The 17,552-nt window shown below is 39.9% G+C and overlaps 1 protein-coding gene across 1 annotated transcript in view; it reads left to right on the top strand.

Annotated features, from left to right (window-relative positions):
- pcdh11 (protocadherin 11) overlaps window positions 1-17,070 on the top strand; it is a 114,064-nt gene extending 96,994 nt beyond the window's left edge. Inside the window, exon 7 of the mRNA XM_040173624.2 lies at window positions 12,979-17,070. Within this exon, the coding sequence (XP_040029558.2) occupies window positions 12,979-13,439 (461 nt within the window). The 3' untranslated portion in view covers window positions 13,440-17,070. The remainder of the gene's footprint in view (window positions 1-12,978) is intronic.
- Window positions 17,071-17,552: the final 482 nt, after the last annotated feature.

Consider the following 17,552-nt stretch of genomic DNA (forward strand, 5'->3'; position numbering starts at 1 on the left):
CGCCACAGAAAACTAAACCTAACTTTTGGGAAACTATAAATAAACCGTCAGAAGGGGAATTTTGCCGGTCTTTGATTTGTATAAGACATACCCTTGTTTGTTTCCTGACCATATGCCAGTCCCTTGACACCTTAAAAGAAAAACAATCCTTTGCTTTCAGTAGGACGTCATGCAGCTTTATTTATGGTCAATTTAATGTATTTACAGAATTTCAGCTTCAACCATTAACAAACCGCCCATGGACCATTCTTTTCACAAGGAAGGAAGTGAGCATCCTATTTATTACGGTTATTTTCCCATTAAATCCTGAGAAAACATCAAAAGCGGGATGATTTAATTAACAATGTGAAGAGTCTGTGTACAGCCGTCTGCATTTTGCAAATTACTCTTTGCTGAGAATAAGAGACTTATCAGGTCCATACAGACATCGCTGCACACCTCAAAAGAAGTTGTGTTGACACTAGGAAGCGGGAAATGCATGTCTCTCCCTGACAGAATTATCTACTTTGCAGGTATTTTCAGTTTGCAGTTTACAGGTTGGAAAATGAATACCTTTTCTTCTTCTGCCAGTAGAGTTTACAATTTTTGGTTGTGTGCTTTCTGAAGTGTGGACGGAACAAGGAATAGATGGGGAGTTAAGTGTTGTATCATTGTGATTTTTTCCTTTATAGCATTTCAATTCTTCGTATCTGGTTCGGACGGGAAAGCATCTCAAGGAAGCTCATTCTTAATGATTATTCCTCCCTTGCAACTTGAATTTAGTTGCTTTCTGTCTTCTTACTTGTGGCTAAAACCTACAATACAGCCAGGCACACCCAGGAAAGTGCCATGTACACGTTTAATATTGAAAAAGGAATAATATTTTTAATGGAAATGAAAGAAAATACAAGTTGGGGCATGTTAAACACTTAAAATGGTAATTGCACAACCTTAGTTTTTTGAAGACCTATGTGAATCAAAGAGCGATTGAAAGAACTAGGATGGGAATCGCTTGCATTCCTCGGGGCCTCCAACCAATGAACACATTGTTGAGATGGTTTCGCCAGTGCAGATAGTTTGTTTAAAGTTTCCTCATTCTTCCGTATTCCTCATAAACATGCCTGTGTTGTCTTAAGGAGAGGTGCAATGTCTGATTGTATTTCCTAATGAATTATGAATAGAAATGACTGGGGTAACACGCTGGCTCCTGCTGGCAAAGCAGGAGATTGTAAGTTGTACCCTCGTGAAGAGACTGAAAACAACAGAAATAAACATCAAGAAGTGACAATGTACAAAAGAGGATAACAGGAGACAGGTATGAAGAGAGCTCCTCTCTTCATTGCTTGTTATCACAGTCAGAAGGAGGGAGAAAAAAAATATATATATATATATATGTGTATATATAATGTTTTTAGGGGTGACACTTCAATATCATACTTATGTTGCAATGTTCCTTCTCCTGCCTGACAGTTCTGGGTTGGAAAGTGCCTATTACAGCTCCCCATTTCCGTGTTTCACATAAATTCACGCTAAGACGTTTCCGCAGAAATGATCTTTTTTTCCCCATTGAGGAGCAATCTTGCTCTATTATGCGGGCTATGAGCGAGCCGCCACAGGTGAGGGGAAGGAAGAGCACGCTTAAGTATTGTGGTGATAGAAATGTCACATTTGATAGAATCACACTAATTACATGCCTTTACTAAATTGTTCTTCGATGGCTGAAAATTGTGTTGGCTAATGCCATGCTTTCAATATACATTCTAATTCTCACATTATTTCCGCAAAGAGTGGAGACATATTATCTGGTGCTTTATCATTTATTTTAATAATCATTTCAATTATAGCTTGAATCAATCATGAACGACCTTTAGCAGCAGCCGGTGTTCAGAAGAGAAACAATAAAGCCATCAAAACATGATGACTAAGGCTTCTAAGCTATAGTTTAGAACAACATTATTAAAAACAAGACTTTTACTAGCACAGCTACTATCACTACTACAGTTGCAGTTGAAATGCATCCGTTGCTTGCTCGTTTCCTCTTGATTTTCCCAACTGTTCATTGCCGGTGGATGGGAAGTGTGTGTGTGTCTGTGTGTGTGTGCTTGTGTGTGTGCTTGTGTCATGTGCCACAGGGTGAGGGTGGGGGAGGGGGGGGGGGGGGGGGTGAATGTCATCAATCAGCATTTACCATCAGCTCTGAGGTATTGACTGATGATTCACCATGACAGAATCTCTTCTGACTCTAAAATGAAAGGCAGCAGCGGCAGTGTGAGGCAGAGACACTCAGTTGATTGGCACCTCATTGAGTCTGGCAGGGGAGCCGTTGATTGCACTAGCTGTCAATACCACATAATTGTTTTTCTTACATACTTGGTGCCCTCTGTTTTTGCAGCAGGCTCTACTATTATTTTTGTTTCATCCTTCCATCGTGCAAAAATGATTTTAATTTTGATCTATTAATAAGTGCACCCGTTTGCTTCCCATACAGTGATTTTATGGCTGTATTTGCCTGGTCGTTGATGCCGTGAGCAAGATATAATGTTTGTACACTACCGACACCAATACGTCATTGTAACATTAGTGTATTAGGATTCAAAACCCATCCCACTCGGCTAGATTAGCTGCATATGGTTGTAAATCTGTCCTTCACAGCTACCCGAGGATGTTTCAGAGTAGCCAGTTATGCCTTGGAGCTTTAATTGGGCCCCTTTTAATTATCACATTAAGTGTGTTACTGGAATACATATACTGAGCACCCTTCTGTCTTGACAAGGGTGAACTCGGCGTGTATTCACTGAAGTCAGGCTGAAATTGAGTTTAAATTTCTTCTTAAATGGCACTCATAACTGCCAATGAAACTGTTCAGGGCTGAGAGAGCAACCCTGTTTCCCACCCCAAGGTCAGCAAAGGAAGACGCAATTTAATTGAAATTGAACCTGTCTACCTGATAGTTTGAAATAATTAGCATTATCAGAGTGGTGAAACGAAGAGTCTAGGATGACGAAAAATAAAGAGGACACCAGGCCCTGATAAAAGTGGCAGACTGGCGGCAAGTCATCACTTCTACTGAATTGAATGTCACTGTGATTGACTGGACTTGACTCTCCATGTCACACAAGAATCCCCAACAAGTAATGGCCACGAGATATAATGGAAATACAACTACTAAAACTTTGCCAGAAGTTTGAAAGGGTGACTTGACTTTTTTTTTTTCTCACATAAGGCGAGTGTATCATTGGACCTGCTTTGACCCAGCGTGTCTTGCAATGGTCAATAAATGCTCAACCTCTTGTCGCGGCGAATACATTGTTTTGGATGCGCGACTCCCAAGAATCCCCTGACCGGTGCTAGTAGCCTTCTCCTCCCACCCGTAAAACAAACTGTGCCACCCCCCCCCCCCCCCCCCAATGGACTTGAGAAGTCACTTCTGCCGAGCCCAACATTTCCGCACCAGTTAATAAAGGGGAAATGAATTGTATCAGTGTGGCTGTCTTTGCTCATGGTGAATATAAAATTATCATAGAGATGGGTATTGGTGCCTTCGCACACTGAATTACATAGAAGGCGAGCCAGTGTCTCCTTGCACGCACTCACACACACGCATGCACGCACATCCCAGCAGCTTAAAATAAACTGCAGGATGGAATTACCTGTGGTGATGCCATCGTAAGAGGTGGTGGTAATAAGCCAAGAAGCACAGGCAAATTTCTCCCACAAGTCTACAAACACCTGCACACGTTAGTGACATTCAGGGCCTTTTTCTTTCTATTTTTTCCAACTTTCCTGTCTCACCGCGTCTTCTCCAGGCTCTGCTAAAACGTCTGAACATGAGAGTCAATTCTTGATGCGAGGCAGGAGAAATGTGACATACCCCTGTCTCTTTGAGGAACTTTGTACTGTTAAAAGTGGATGAAACATCAGACGTAAAAGGAATGGCACCCTGAGTGACCTTAGGCCCTCAAAGGTATGCAAAATGAAAGACACAAGGTCTTAATATATCTAATAGTCAGCGGCTAAACAGCATGAAATACATTGGGGTCAATGGGCAGCTGGCAATCTCAAGAGCAAACCTATTTGAGTGGCCATTTTACCGTCTTTTCCTCTGTGGACCGTTGTACCCGTTGGAGCGTTCTCTTCATCAACACATACGGGACACAATCAGCGGACCTACTTTCTGCTTTTGCCCTTTTATTTTTCCTACATAGAGTAATGTTTCTGTTGAGACTGTTTGGATCCAAAGAGCTGTTCGATTGTCCACCCAAGAAATAAAAGCAGTGCTAAGGATGCAGAGGAGATTTTGGTGGCCAAATGATTCGATTAGCCTGTGATTGAAACTATTAAGACGAAATCCAAAATAATGACAGCAAACAATAAATAACAGGAATATCCATGTTTGCAATTTCTCAGTAGATTCAAACGAACTACAATCTAAATGCAATTCAATTTTGTACATTTGTACTGTGTGTGAGCTGCAGTATTAAATAAGGCACACATCTTCATTATGTGGAGTTAATTTGTGACAATAGAACTATGTGATTGAGCACTGGCAGTAATGTAATTTGTTATGTAAGTATAATAATTGTATCACGTACGGACCATCCTTATAATTATTAGTTCTGAAAGCTCAACCGTAATCAATGAGCTTTTTTTTCATGCTGGAGTACATTTAATTTACTACAGTTTACTACATTTAATCCTATTTTGATTATCAATTTATTTTCTTCTCAGTTTTGAAATATGTTCCTGATTTATTGTGATATGTATGCGCTTAACTTAACAAATTCTGCTTAGTTTTCACCAGCAAAATCATTTTACAAACTCATTCACTCGTTTCTGTCTGTATCTGTCGCTCTCGCTGTCGGGAACATTAGTTGACAATGACCTGCACTTAACACGTCCCAAATGAAGTACGTAGTGACGGAGACATTAACGCAAGCCACTGGGTACCAATGTGCTTTTAGTGAGGGCACATCCGTCAGCAGAGCCTAAAGGAGCGAGAGGCCTATATCTGAACTTTCAACGGCTGGTGCTTGGGTTAAAGATTGTGACAGTCAACATCAAAACACTTAAAGCAAAGCTTTGATTCATTGAATGTGCCGCTTGGGTCTGCTTTCATGTTTGCTAGTGATACATTATATGACTTTTCTCCTGCTTTCAAGAACATGGCGATGCGGATGAATTAAACATGTTAAGCAGGAAGAGGTCTCTCCCTGAAAGCCTTTCCCTACTCATGATAACCCCTTTTTAGACATTCAGTGGACTTATCACAGCGTATAAATAGGACAGAATTCATTATTCAGGGGAGGTTTCAGTGAAAAATTAATAGTTGTCCCCGGAGGAGGGTCTGTGGCATTCCGGAAAGGAAAACCTTTAAAGTGTTGTTGCACAGGGGGATCTTTATAGAGTTGGCCATTCATGCTAAAACCTTTACGACGGAAAACTACGCAATGATATTGCAAGTATAAGTTTGCTTAGCATTAATGACTGTGACTAATACGGTATATACAGTTTGCATTCACGCCTAAGCTGTCCTCATAAAGGTCTGAAGAACGAAGCAGAAAAGGGGCAGCATGAGAGTCCGCTTCTGACACTGACGCCTCATATAGATTACACGTTATTCGGATTGCCCGGCAGGGTCAGTCACTGAAAATTGAGCTGTTGACATCTGAGGAGAGAGTCCTTTTTTTGTTGTTGTTGAAAGATTTCAATTCACTGTACAATAAACAAACACCTTGGAAACACACAACAAGAACTGCACCGCAGGTCCTCTTTTGGGATCTCTCCTAGAAGAGATTATGATTTCCACCATGCAGATAACTCATGCACTGAAATCCAGCCGCCGCTGGTGCTGAGTGGTTTTCAGCCTGCCAGTTATCCATTGAAAGATGGGCTCCACGATGCCTTTGTATCCACTTCCTATCTGCCTGGCCGTGGAGGCAATAACAGTAATGTATGGCTAAGGGAAAACAGAGCTAATCATCAATGACTGCAAGATATATAGCATATACGGTGGCACCTTGTTTATTACCCTCTCTTCTCCTCCTGCCGAATCCATCGGCTGTACAGACACGCTGCCAGATCCGGGAGCTTCTTCAATGTTAATTTGATTCATTCTTGTTTTCCATAATAATTGGGGGCAATGGGTCAGTGTGATGAATTTGCTTGTTACATGACACAGGATGTTGCACAGTGATTGCTGTGCAGTTTGTCCCTCTAGTCTCTCCCCCATTATGTGAAGCAAAGCCTTCATTCTTATTAGCTTTTATGTGAAAAGAATCCATTTGTTTTAGTGGTTCATACGCAACAGGTTTTTTTTTTCTCTTCTTCTTTCGTCCTGCTTATGCTTCAAAGGAGCTTTTAATTTGATGTTTAAAGGAAAGCTGAAAGTGTAAAGTGGCATTTTCATTTTTAGATCTAATCATCCAAAAGAAAGCATGATTGATCAGATAGTATTTCTGCTGGAACAATCCAATCTTCTTGCAAATATCAAACAGCTTTGTCAGGTCCCACTTAATCAACTTATCTTTTATCCCCCTACAAAAAAATGTCACTTACCTTTCATTCCGCGCTCTTTATTTTCTTTTCCTAGACCTCACATTATCTACACAATATGGAAATGTTCAGACATTCATCTATGTGCAATGAATGTTAAGTTGGATTCACATTTTTGATCTCATAAATATGCATTTATGTATTGCTTGTCATGAACAGCACACCTACTGCATATCTACAGCATCGTTCAGTCAAGTGGAGACTTACAAAGAAGAGAATAAATGGCTGCTCTTTTATAATATTTTAAAAAAGAGCGCGTGTGTGTGTGTGTCTGTGTGTGATTCTCTGCATGAGCGTGTATTGTGTTTCTACCCCCCATAGAAACTCGGTGCCTCCTCCTCTCTGTGTCATTGTGGTGATGAGTGCTGATTGCAGATTGTTATGGGGTTCGCACCTCTCATCTATCTGGCCCACGCTGGGTATTTGGCCAGGCCTGATTGTGTTGATGTCGACAGCGGCATCGTGTCCTCTGGTGGGGAGGCCCAATAGTAGTCTGCCCATAATGAAGGAGATGTAATCAACGAATGTCACACACAGAATCAAAGTGTCAAGAAAAAAAAATACTGTTGGTGTGTTCTACCTTACCAACTGTGTCCTCTGCTGATGGTAATCACACAATCGCTGTTGTTCATGCCGGCCTTTCTTTTTTTTGTAAACATTTTAGGCTGAGGCGAGAGGAACATTTTAGGTCTTTTCTTTTTTTTTATGCTGTCTGACAACAAAGATGGCTTTGTCTGAAAGGAATTAACATGAAATTCTTTCTGTACATTGTGTTGCTTTTGTATATTCTGGGTGGAGAAATGGGTGCTTCAACCTACAACATACCTGAAATCAATGGTAACAAAGAGAAAAGAGCAAGTGCTTGGCACTGGGATGTTCTGGGGATCTTTTCTCTCTTTGTGCACTTTGTCCTCTCCCTGTGCTTTATTATTTGTTTTGGTGTTCTAATCTCAGCCAAGTCAATAATATTCTTTGTTGTCTGAAATTGTGTGTCGGGAACAAAAAGGCCTCCTCCTTTTGTTGAAAGTACCTGTCTGTGACTTTTCGCTCTCTCTCAGACTCCCAGATAGAGTAATCATTAGATGTTGTTTTCTGCCTGCAATTACTTTCAGTTACAATGGGTCAAACACTAGGAAAGCAAAGGGGGTCGAGGGTAGACAAGGCTAGATGGATTACAGGCGAGGAACTGTATAGGTCCCACAAGTGGTGATAAATACGTATGTGGTTCAGACTCGCCATGTTCAGCTTCGTCTTAGTAAATGCATCAAAACTAATTAGTCTAGAGTATATATGGACAACCTTGCTTTTCTCTTATCCGCGTCACATTGTCTCCTTTAAAAAAAGGCCATTTATTGCATCTGGCACGGTTTGTCTTGAAACGTTAATAGAAAGAAGAGGAGCGATTGCTTGGCCATTTATGTATCTTACCTTCAATTGCTTCTACACAGAAATGTTTGGAAATGGATGTTTCAAGAGAAGAAATCCACTGCGCTATTAGCCCTGGGAACTAATTATCCTTATTAGCGCATGTGATTGGGGATGAATGGCCATTAGAAGCTGAGACCATATATAACGATATTTATATTGTTTCACTACATATTATATGATAGAATCTAGTTAATAAAATGAATTAGCAGCTGTCTAACCCTGGACGTCTCCTTAAAGATCGCAATGCACGTCAGCCCCCTACACGGTACCTCGGCAACCCAGTTAATATCTTCCTTCCAAAGATCATAGAAAGTGTTTTTCTACAATTAAATACTTTCCTCCTCCTCCATGCCCTTGTCAGCGGTGAGAATGACAACTCTTACTGCCTTTTGCAAGAATTATGCTGTACGCTTTCCTGATAAAAGTAAAGAAACTACATCTGTACGGAGGAAAGTTCCTTTTCTGTCTTATTGCCATAGAGACAGGCCTGTGAACGGGCCATATCATCGCACCATTTTTAAAGGCAATGAACACGCAGGACGTCAGAGCAACACCATCTTGAATACGATCTCTAATTTTAGTCGGCTGTCTTCTATTTGTAATTGTGTGAGACAGTTTCTCCTTCAAATTATGATAGCCAAAGCTGTGATGAAAGTGGGGGCATCTCTCTTTTCTGTGCCACACCAAAAGGTTTTGATAGCGATATTATTATTAATGACCGTCCATTTGCTTATCCAGATTGTGGGTTTCGAGTGGGTATGAGGTCGACGGAAGTGATAAAGTCTTGGTAATTACAAACCCAATTATTTCTACTGTGATTCTATACGTTTGAAGGAATCTTCCACATTCTTTTGGTCTCCTTCGCCAAATACAAGACACAAGAAACATACTCGTATTACGTTTCTGTCTCTTTTCCTCTTTCTCTCGGCCTCGTCTCATTCCATATGACGAAAGAATACATAATAATTATAATAGATTTTTACGTACGATAGCCAAGGGACTGAGTATTTTATGAAATAAGTAAAATACAGCTGAAATTTCAATTTTTTTATTTTTATTTTTTATTTTTTATCTGAATATACACTGAGGTGGGCAGAGCTGTAGGTTTAGAATGTGTTAAGTGGTGAAAGATGTATATTCTTGGCATCGTAACATTCTCAATTATATAGCATATAATATATAACATGTGAACACATAAAACAAACAAATATACATAAAAAATGACACTATACATGCTTGTACATATAAGAAGTCTGCAGCAAATAACTTGACAATATAAGTTGAATTTGATAAATACAAGTTTCAGGCTAAAAAAATGAAAAGACTGCACTAAATAAGAGCTTAAAAGACACCATAGTCTGAGGCGTAGTCCACCTTCCGGATGGCTGTTTGAGGAATTTAATATTCTGGATGGATGCAATTATCCTGTTAATTAGCAATAATGACTTTGTAAATGCTAAAGTAATAAGTTGAATCGTGATATGTGTGCCGACCTCAATGTGAAGCCCATCAAGATGTAACTACCTCTGTCAGTAAATATCATCCACTGTCATGTTAAATAACTCATGCTATTATACTGGAGAGGCGGCTAATGTGCATCCTTACTCTGTGTGTGAGTATCTGCCGTCAGAGCTTGTGTTTGAATTTGTGGATTTAGTGGCCATTAGAGAAAGAAATTAGTCAGTCAAGCATATCAATATAATGAAACGATGAAATATAATGCATACAATAATGTCAACATCTCAGAAATCTGGTTGGGGACATAGCACTTGAACAACTTCATGGGTTTGAGCCTTGTACTGTTTGTCATGGATAAACAAGTGATTACATTACTTTCAGGCAACCCTTTATCTTTATATTACTACAATAACTGTGTGCGGTAGCTTCAATAATATGCAGAATGGGCCTGAAATTACTGGTTATTATTTCATCATTACAACCTGTATGAATATACAAAACAAGAATGGCCATACACACTTAAAAAAAAAAATATTCCTAGAATAAGTCTATATTAATCACAGTTATGGAAGACTGTAGTTGAGACGCTTGTTGGATTATGAAACTGGGCCGGATATGAACATATGTACACAATAGTGCAACTAATACAATAGACGTACAATTTCTGAGGTAGGTTTAGTTAAGATCGGCGCAGAAGGGCTTTAATTCTGCTTTTAGGAGGCGCATGGCCGGGGTGGCATACTGGACTGCATCAGAATCTTACAATAACACAAACCAAAGTCTACATAATAAAGGTTTGGATTGCCAATCGATTGGAGTGGATGCACAATATTGGACACATTTAAAATGTTGTGTCTAACCCTTTGGTATTTCTTAAGTAAATAGTCACTTTATAGGATGTGTGCGGTTTATTTGTTGAATCATGTTTTGTATGCAATGCAGCGTGGTCTGGCCTCTCCTACACATGTCCAACGTTTATACAAGCTGCAATGTTTGACCGCACAGATGGAAGGTTAGCTGAAGGTGGATGCGGCATTGTTCAATATGTGGCTGACCAAAGGATGTGTTGATGTTGCAGAACATGACTGCTGTAGGCTACTACAACATGACCTTGCATATGCCACAGGATCAACTATAAAACCTTGTATCAAACCGTAATAATATAATTTACCTCATGAAAGTGCAGTGTAATTTGCCTGCAGGCTCTTTTGAATCAGAAGATTGATTGATTTAAATTCCACTTCAGTTCTTGAGTCAACTTCAGTCTGTTAACCATGTTGATTGTTGCTGAACTTGTATTAGATGTTCATTTATGTTTAGTGTAGAGTAACTAAACAGGTATCACAGCCTGGCTTTCAATCACACTACGAGCGCCTTTCAGCACAGATGAATCTTCTCAAAAGAAAACAGTAGGTTTGATCCAAGCAATGCCGTCTATCACAACCAATTGTTTGCCATTATCCCCACTTGTCTGCCATTCAAATTTCCTTCAAGGGAACGCAGAAAAGAATGTTCTCAGCATCGGGGGATCCATGGCGTCAGTGAAGTGTGATTCCTCCCGAAAGCTCCGCGGGGTACAGTTGTTTCCCCTGAATACAAAAGACGTCGGCATCACAAGCCCGGCTGCGGCATACCTCTAGCTGACGAAAGCAGCCGCAGCTGTCAGCGACATCACTCACGCCGCGCTCCCACCCTCCCGACTCCGCCACCGCCTATTCGAACCATCCCGTCGGAATAGAAAATAGTACAGGCCTACGTCTTTTTTGGAAACGTCTGGGTGTGAAATTTTGCATGCCGAAGCCACAGCCACCGAAGGCTGTTGAAACAGAAGCGCTTTGAGCTCAAACTGTGTGATGTTACCAAGCCACAGACTGCGCTTTCATTTGCAAAGTATGTTACGCTTTACCTCTGGCTGCACAGATCATTTCAAGTTGAAGAGGAGGGAGGGAAATGTGGCAGAGAGATGCCCTTCAGCGTGTTGCTTTTTAGGAGCAATTATTTGTGTCATGCATGCTTTTTGAATAAGATGTTAGTGTTAATAAAATGACCACGTCAAAAATGACAGTACCCTGAAAAAGTATTGGGCCATGGGCATGGCCCATGGTCTCTATTGTGCTAGCTCAGAGGATAAGAAGGCAGCATCCATTTTTTCCTTAATGAAGTTAGTGACCCTTTGAAAGGTGACACATTTACCACCCGGGGGATTTATACACTCCTGCTCCAAGGCTCCAGTTCAATATGGAGAGGACAGATTTGACTCCATGTGGGCACTCTAAGTATATCCTCACAATTTATACCAGGTGATTTATTTTCAGACACTGCTCTTAAAAAGTTGACAATGTGTTATCTACCCGCGGGCACAGCGGAATACAAAAAGAAAAGTTTGCTGGGCCGTTTTTCAACAATCCAGATAGTTGCGGGAGGCCAAGCTTTTGTCACTTACTAATAACTAACTGATAATCAGAATATTCATTTAAATTTAGTAGGAATCAAACAATAAACAAGACGGCGATGGCGGCAAAGGGGATGTTTTGTGTAATCGAATTACATGGAGCATGCAAAACTTTAGCGCATGAAAGAATAGCCATCCCCGTGTACTCGGGTCTAAGAACACTTTATTATTCATAGCATCCTTACTTATGCAAATATACTAAATAATTTCTACATGACAGCTTGAAGCTGATGCCTGGAGGGGGCAATGTGATGTTTGAGTGAGGACCCTGCTCTCCTTTGCGTGGCCTAGGAAACATAACACCGCAGGCTCCTGGTTGCCTCGGTGCCCGCTGTTTTACATTCTAATTATCTGGCTTGACAGGCTTTATTGCTGAGACTCAATGCTGAGGTCTCATCCCAGACTCATTCCACATGTGATGCCAATGCCGGGATAATAAGATAAGATAGTTTGAGTGCTTAGGCTTGCTCAGTTGCCTCCTCGTTCACTTTTTTAAGTTTTGTCTTCCCTACCTATGCAACCTGAAAGCAGACTCTATTCAGCATGTATTAAGTCTATCTTATAATGCCAAAGTTTGGATCCCGGGGTGATGGGATTTCTTTCCCCAGCACTTGTTGAATGAGTTTTCTTATTTGACTAGATTTATTTGGGATTGTGGAAGATCAGAAGGGTTTTAGGTGCGCCACATTGACAGTGATTAAAATAAACAAGGCTTTGTTAAGGTGTTCATTAAATATTTAACACAGCAAAGCCAATACAAGACAGAAGCTAGACCTTTTTTTAAACTCTAATTAAGCTACAGGGAATTGCTTGCGTAGATAAACAGATAGAGTCATGGGAATACCAATGGAAATGACATGCTCTGTTGGGGTTTATCTTTTTAAAAGATGAAATGAAACATTTATTACTGACTTTAATTTCTTTACATCGCCGACATTGTGGGTCAACTGCTGATAAGATGACAACTTTCTTCTACTCACATCATGATTTGTGACTTCATGCAGCGCTCTGCAGTATAATGGTAAAATTGTTGTATTCGACTTGCACTCTCTGTATGTTCTGAACGGTTTGATTAACTTTGGTGTTTTTTTTTCCTTCTCTTTTCACAGCTATCGAGGTGAACCTACAGAAAGCCTTGGCCGAGGCCTCTGAGACCTGTACCCAGGAGTGTCTGATACTGGGCCACTCTGACAGCTGCTGGATGCCCCCAGCCCTGGCCCAGTTCCAGGGTCCTGGCAGCAGCATCCCCACCTCCACCCCAATCGCCACCGCCATCAGCGGCACAATGCCATCTTTTGGCTTCCAGCAGAGCTGCGCCCGGGGAGCCAAAGTTAACATGGTCAGCATGGAGGTCATGGACGGCCGCCATACCCTGGGCAGGTCCGTCCCCAAAAAAGATGAACTGGACAAAGGGATCAATCGGCCGCAGTTCTACAACACCTTAGATAGACACTGCAGTAAGAAAGAAGACCCCTTCAAGGTCATCCCCCTGGCGAGCTTCTCCTCTCCTGGGCAGCAGACGCCCACTGGGGGGGGCAGCAGCTCTTTCTTACATGAGCACCAGTTGTAAGAGGAAAAGACAGATCGTCATCGCCCTGACATACATATGACTCAATCTACAGATGACTGGTTGTCAGTGACGTTATGATCATTGTGTGTGCGCGCGGGTGAAGGGATGCATGATTTGAATTGACCAGCTGCGGCTCAGTTTTACTAATGACTACGGTTGAGAACGGATTCGAATATGATGATGTTGTTCAAATATATATGTGGGGTCAGTCTTACAGCTAAAGCATTTGAAAGGTAATGTAACTAACATAGAACAACCATGTAAATTAAATAAAGGTGGTTCTATGCCAATATCAAAAAAAAGAAAAAAGAAACTCCTTTCAGTACGGTGGTGTTTGCTTGGTGACGAGAGGTGGGGAATGTACGCCTCAAGCCCCTTGGGCCCTGCTCAGTGGGCTCAGGGGACTGACCCGTCATTTGCGCAGAAACACTCGCAAATAATGTACTTTGTGTTGAGTGAGCTAAATCATGCTGACCGTCAATTTTGAGCTGTGGGTGGATAATGTTGCTCTTGAAGGTCTGATAAAGTATTGGTCTGTACAACACACAGTACAAACTCTTTTGGTGGTGGAGGATTTCTCTTTTTGTCTCGCATGAATGTGTTTCAGAAGTCTATTTTGGTCAGGGACTGCAGGAGCATTAAAAAACTGTCTACAAAGCATAACTAGGCCAATGGTAGACAACACCGGACAACTTTTACACTCTACATTTTCACCATGGATCGACACAGAAAATATGAAAGAAAAGAAAAACTCCTACACATCCACACACTTAGCAAAGATGTTTTTTCCAATGGTGGTTGCTTCATCTCTGCCAACTCCATTAAGAAAATGTTCACTCCTGGCATTATCTCAGCAGCTTAGCCTTGAAAGATTAGCACTTTGGAAAAACACACTTTATTTCCTTCCCTTGTTTACTTGTCTCACATTTTGCTGCTCAGAAACACTGACATTAATAACGGCTATTGAGCCAATTATGAAATTCTCAGTCTAATTACTTTGATGTGTGATCTCCGCAGCGACCCTCATTGTGGTAAGAAATCGTTGGCTAGCAAGAAACATGCGAGGCCTGTGCGCAAAAAGGGGACGAACGCAGAATAGCAGCTTCAAACGCTCCTTCTCTTCCAACCCTATCATTGATAACAGCTTTTGCTCGTGCTAATTATTACTTTATGTGTTTTTTTATGCAACTCACCCCGGCAACAAATTTCCTTTATCAGTTTTACTGTGTTGGCGCTGAAATAATAGAAAATGGAAAAATGGCCTCTGGGCCAAAAGTCAAACTAAATTATTAACGTTAATGCTCTTTTTGTAGTTCTCATAAGGTTTAGCATTGGCACCATTTAAAAAGACTTCCCCTCACCATAGTTCCTTCATACATGCACTGCATCACTACCTTTTTTAAAATTATACTGATGATGATAACTACTTCTGACTAGCTTGTTGACGTAACAGATTGGGGGCAGTTTAATCTATTGCCTGAGCAATGAGGGAATATGCTGATGTGCATTTTTCTTTTAAGTAGCATCCAAGCCAGGTGTTCAAATCATCAAGTATGTGATTGATGCAACTCATTTTCTTGAACCATCTTGCAAATTAGGAAGAGCCCTAAATCTATAATGCAACCCGGCATATGTGAGGGAAAGCGCTAGGGAAATTGTGTTTGCATGCTCTTAGGTACCACACCTTTCTCTCTGGTACTTAGGGTCAGAACTCGTGTTATTATAAAGAGGATTTAGCCGGTGAAATGATCGCTTAAAGTAACAGCGTATCAAGGACATGGAAAATGAGCAATTATATTTCCCCTTAGTCAATTACAAAAATGTATTCAATTCAAAACAAGCATTTTAAAAGCATCCTCAAACACTGCTTTATTAAAATGACCTTGTTTGGAGATTTTATTTCATTGTATTTGCTCTTTTTTACTATATTGCTTTTCATCTAATTTTGTTGTTTTAGTACAGACATATATCACCAAATGGTGTAAATTACACATATTTACTGGTGTCACTGAAAATGGAATTTTATCACTTTCACAAATGGAAACCCAACACTTACAACAAAATGTATTATTTCATTCTCTGTTTTCTATCAAAAAAGAAGGGCAAAGAAATTCCAGGTATTGATTAAAAAAATCTGGAAAAATAACAAATTCACAAACAATAAGGACAGACATGTTGCTGTTCGAGTGTTTATAGATTTGACACAAGAAATACATACAATTATACATCCCAGAGGGAGATAATAACAATCAAATATGTCTAATCTAATCACAATGTAGTACAAATGTGATTGTTTGAAACGATGAATCCATACGTGTACAGTGAGCACAATGTTACCTATCTATAACCATCATTTATTTCCACTTATTCTGCCCACAGAATAATCTGTTCCTGATTCCTAATGATTCCTGATAACTTGTGTGTATTGTAATGTTGCAGCAGCTACATTGATTGAAAGAGAACCTTTAAAGCGAATAGAATGTACATCTGTATGTTGTTCGTTTGGACACCAACGTCACTTTTTTTGTCTGCTGCTTGTCCCACTTTATTCTACCATTTACTCTCCGAGAGGTAAAAGTACATTTTAAATTAGATATTATACCTCAAAAAAGGAGCAAACAAACAGCAACTTGAAATAAATTCGGAGGGCAATGACGGGTTCTCACTTTGCACGATTCTTCTCTCCCTTTTATTTTTACAAGTTTTTCTTAATTCTTTTTGCCCTAAAAATGAAGATAGTATACATACATCTTTTTTTTAATTTTCGTCTTTTTTTTCTAATCGAAATGTGTAATTACCATGTCAATTTGTGTCAATTTGCATGATCTGTTTGGACCTCCACAACACAACACTTGTAGTTCATGCATCAATCATTAGATTCAGTGTCAGTATTGGTGTTTGTGAGTCTTTGGAACAAAACAAATGTTACAGTGTGCACATTCAGACTTTGTAAAATGTGCGTACCACTTTTGCCTCTACGTACACACAATATCTACCTTGTCAGGTAGACTGGATTTTAAACTGTAAATAACAGTATCCCGAAGAATTAACACAACATTGATGAACTGGACAAGACAAATATAGTTAAGACTAAAGGCTGAAGGAAAAATACTTGAAGTCGCTATATTGATTTAAAGGAAAAACGGAAAACATAAGTGATGAGATGACAATCTCTCTTGTAATGTAAATGGTTACATACGCATATTATTGCTGAGAGTGTGTTTGAATGTGTTTATAGGTGATTGTGTATGCGTGTGAGGGAGACAGTTTGTTTCTCTTTGCATGTATGAGCGTGTGTATGTGCACATTTGTGTGTACTGGCATGCACCTGCCAGGATATTGTATGTATAAAAATGTATCTTGTACAAAATAATATTAAAATATGATAGAAGACTTAAGTATATGCTTGTAAATTAGTCATCAGTGAGTCAGGTCAAGTTTTGCTTTGAAAAGAGGCTTCAATCCTTGCCCGGCAAATCTGTATTGGTCCGTTAAAGCTATACAGTCTGTGTTGTCATGCCTTTGTAAGATATCCCATTTAAATCTATGAAAAAAATGACCTTCAATATGGTAAAATGATTTTTTCTTGTCATTGAATTTTACTTGAGCCATTAAATATCAAGTCCTCAAATTATGCACGTATCCTGCTTGTCCTTCACTTTACATTGTTGTTTCATCAGTTTTTTCTGAGAGCATTGTCGTATCAGTGAAAGATGTGACATCGGAGCATACTGTCACTCTATTCCAATTATAGCAATTACAAGCTAATGATGTAAGACCCATCAAATTGGACATGGCATTTCACCTTCATGTCTAAAAATGAACAGCGCAGGGGCAACAACTCAATCTATGACATATGACATATATCGACATTTATGGGAAAAGAACAAAATACTTAACCCTTGTTAAATACAATAAGGAGTACAACTTTCAAGGAAAATATCAGAGAGGGGGGTTTGCTTTCGCATTTCCAACAAAGGAAAAAATTAGTCTCACAATATATCTCCTTTGAGGTCGCTAAGTTTTAAAGATGATCCGTGTGGGTTTTCATATTTTCTCAATAGGAAAATACAATTTAAAATGTTTGTAAACTTTACATGTAATTACAGTCAA

Source organism: Gasterosteus aculeatus, chromosome 4, assembly GCF_964276395.1.
Source record: "Gasterosteus aculeatus chromosome 4, fGasAcu3.hap1.1, whole genome shotgun sequence".
Lineage (NCBI taxonomy): Eukaryota > Metazoa > Chordata > Actinopteri > Perciformes > Gasterosteidae > Gasterosteus > Gasterosteus aculeatus.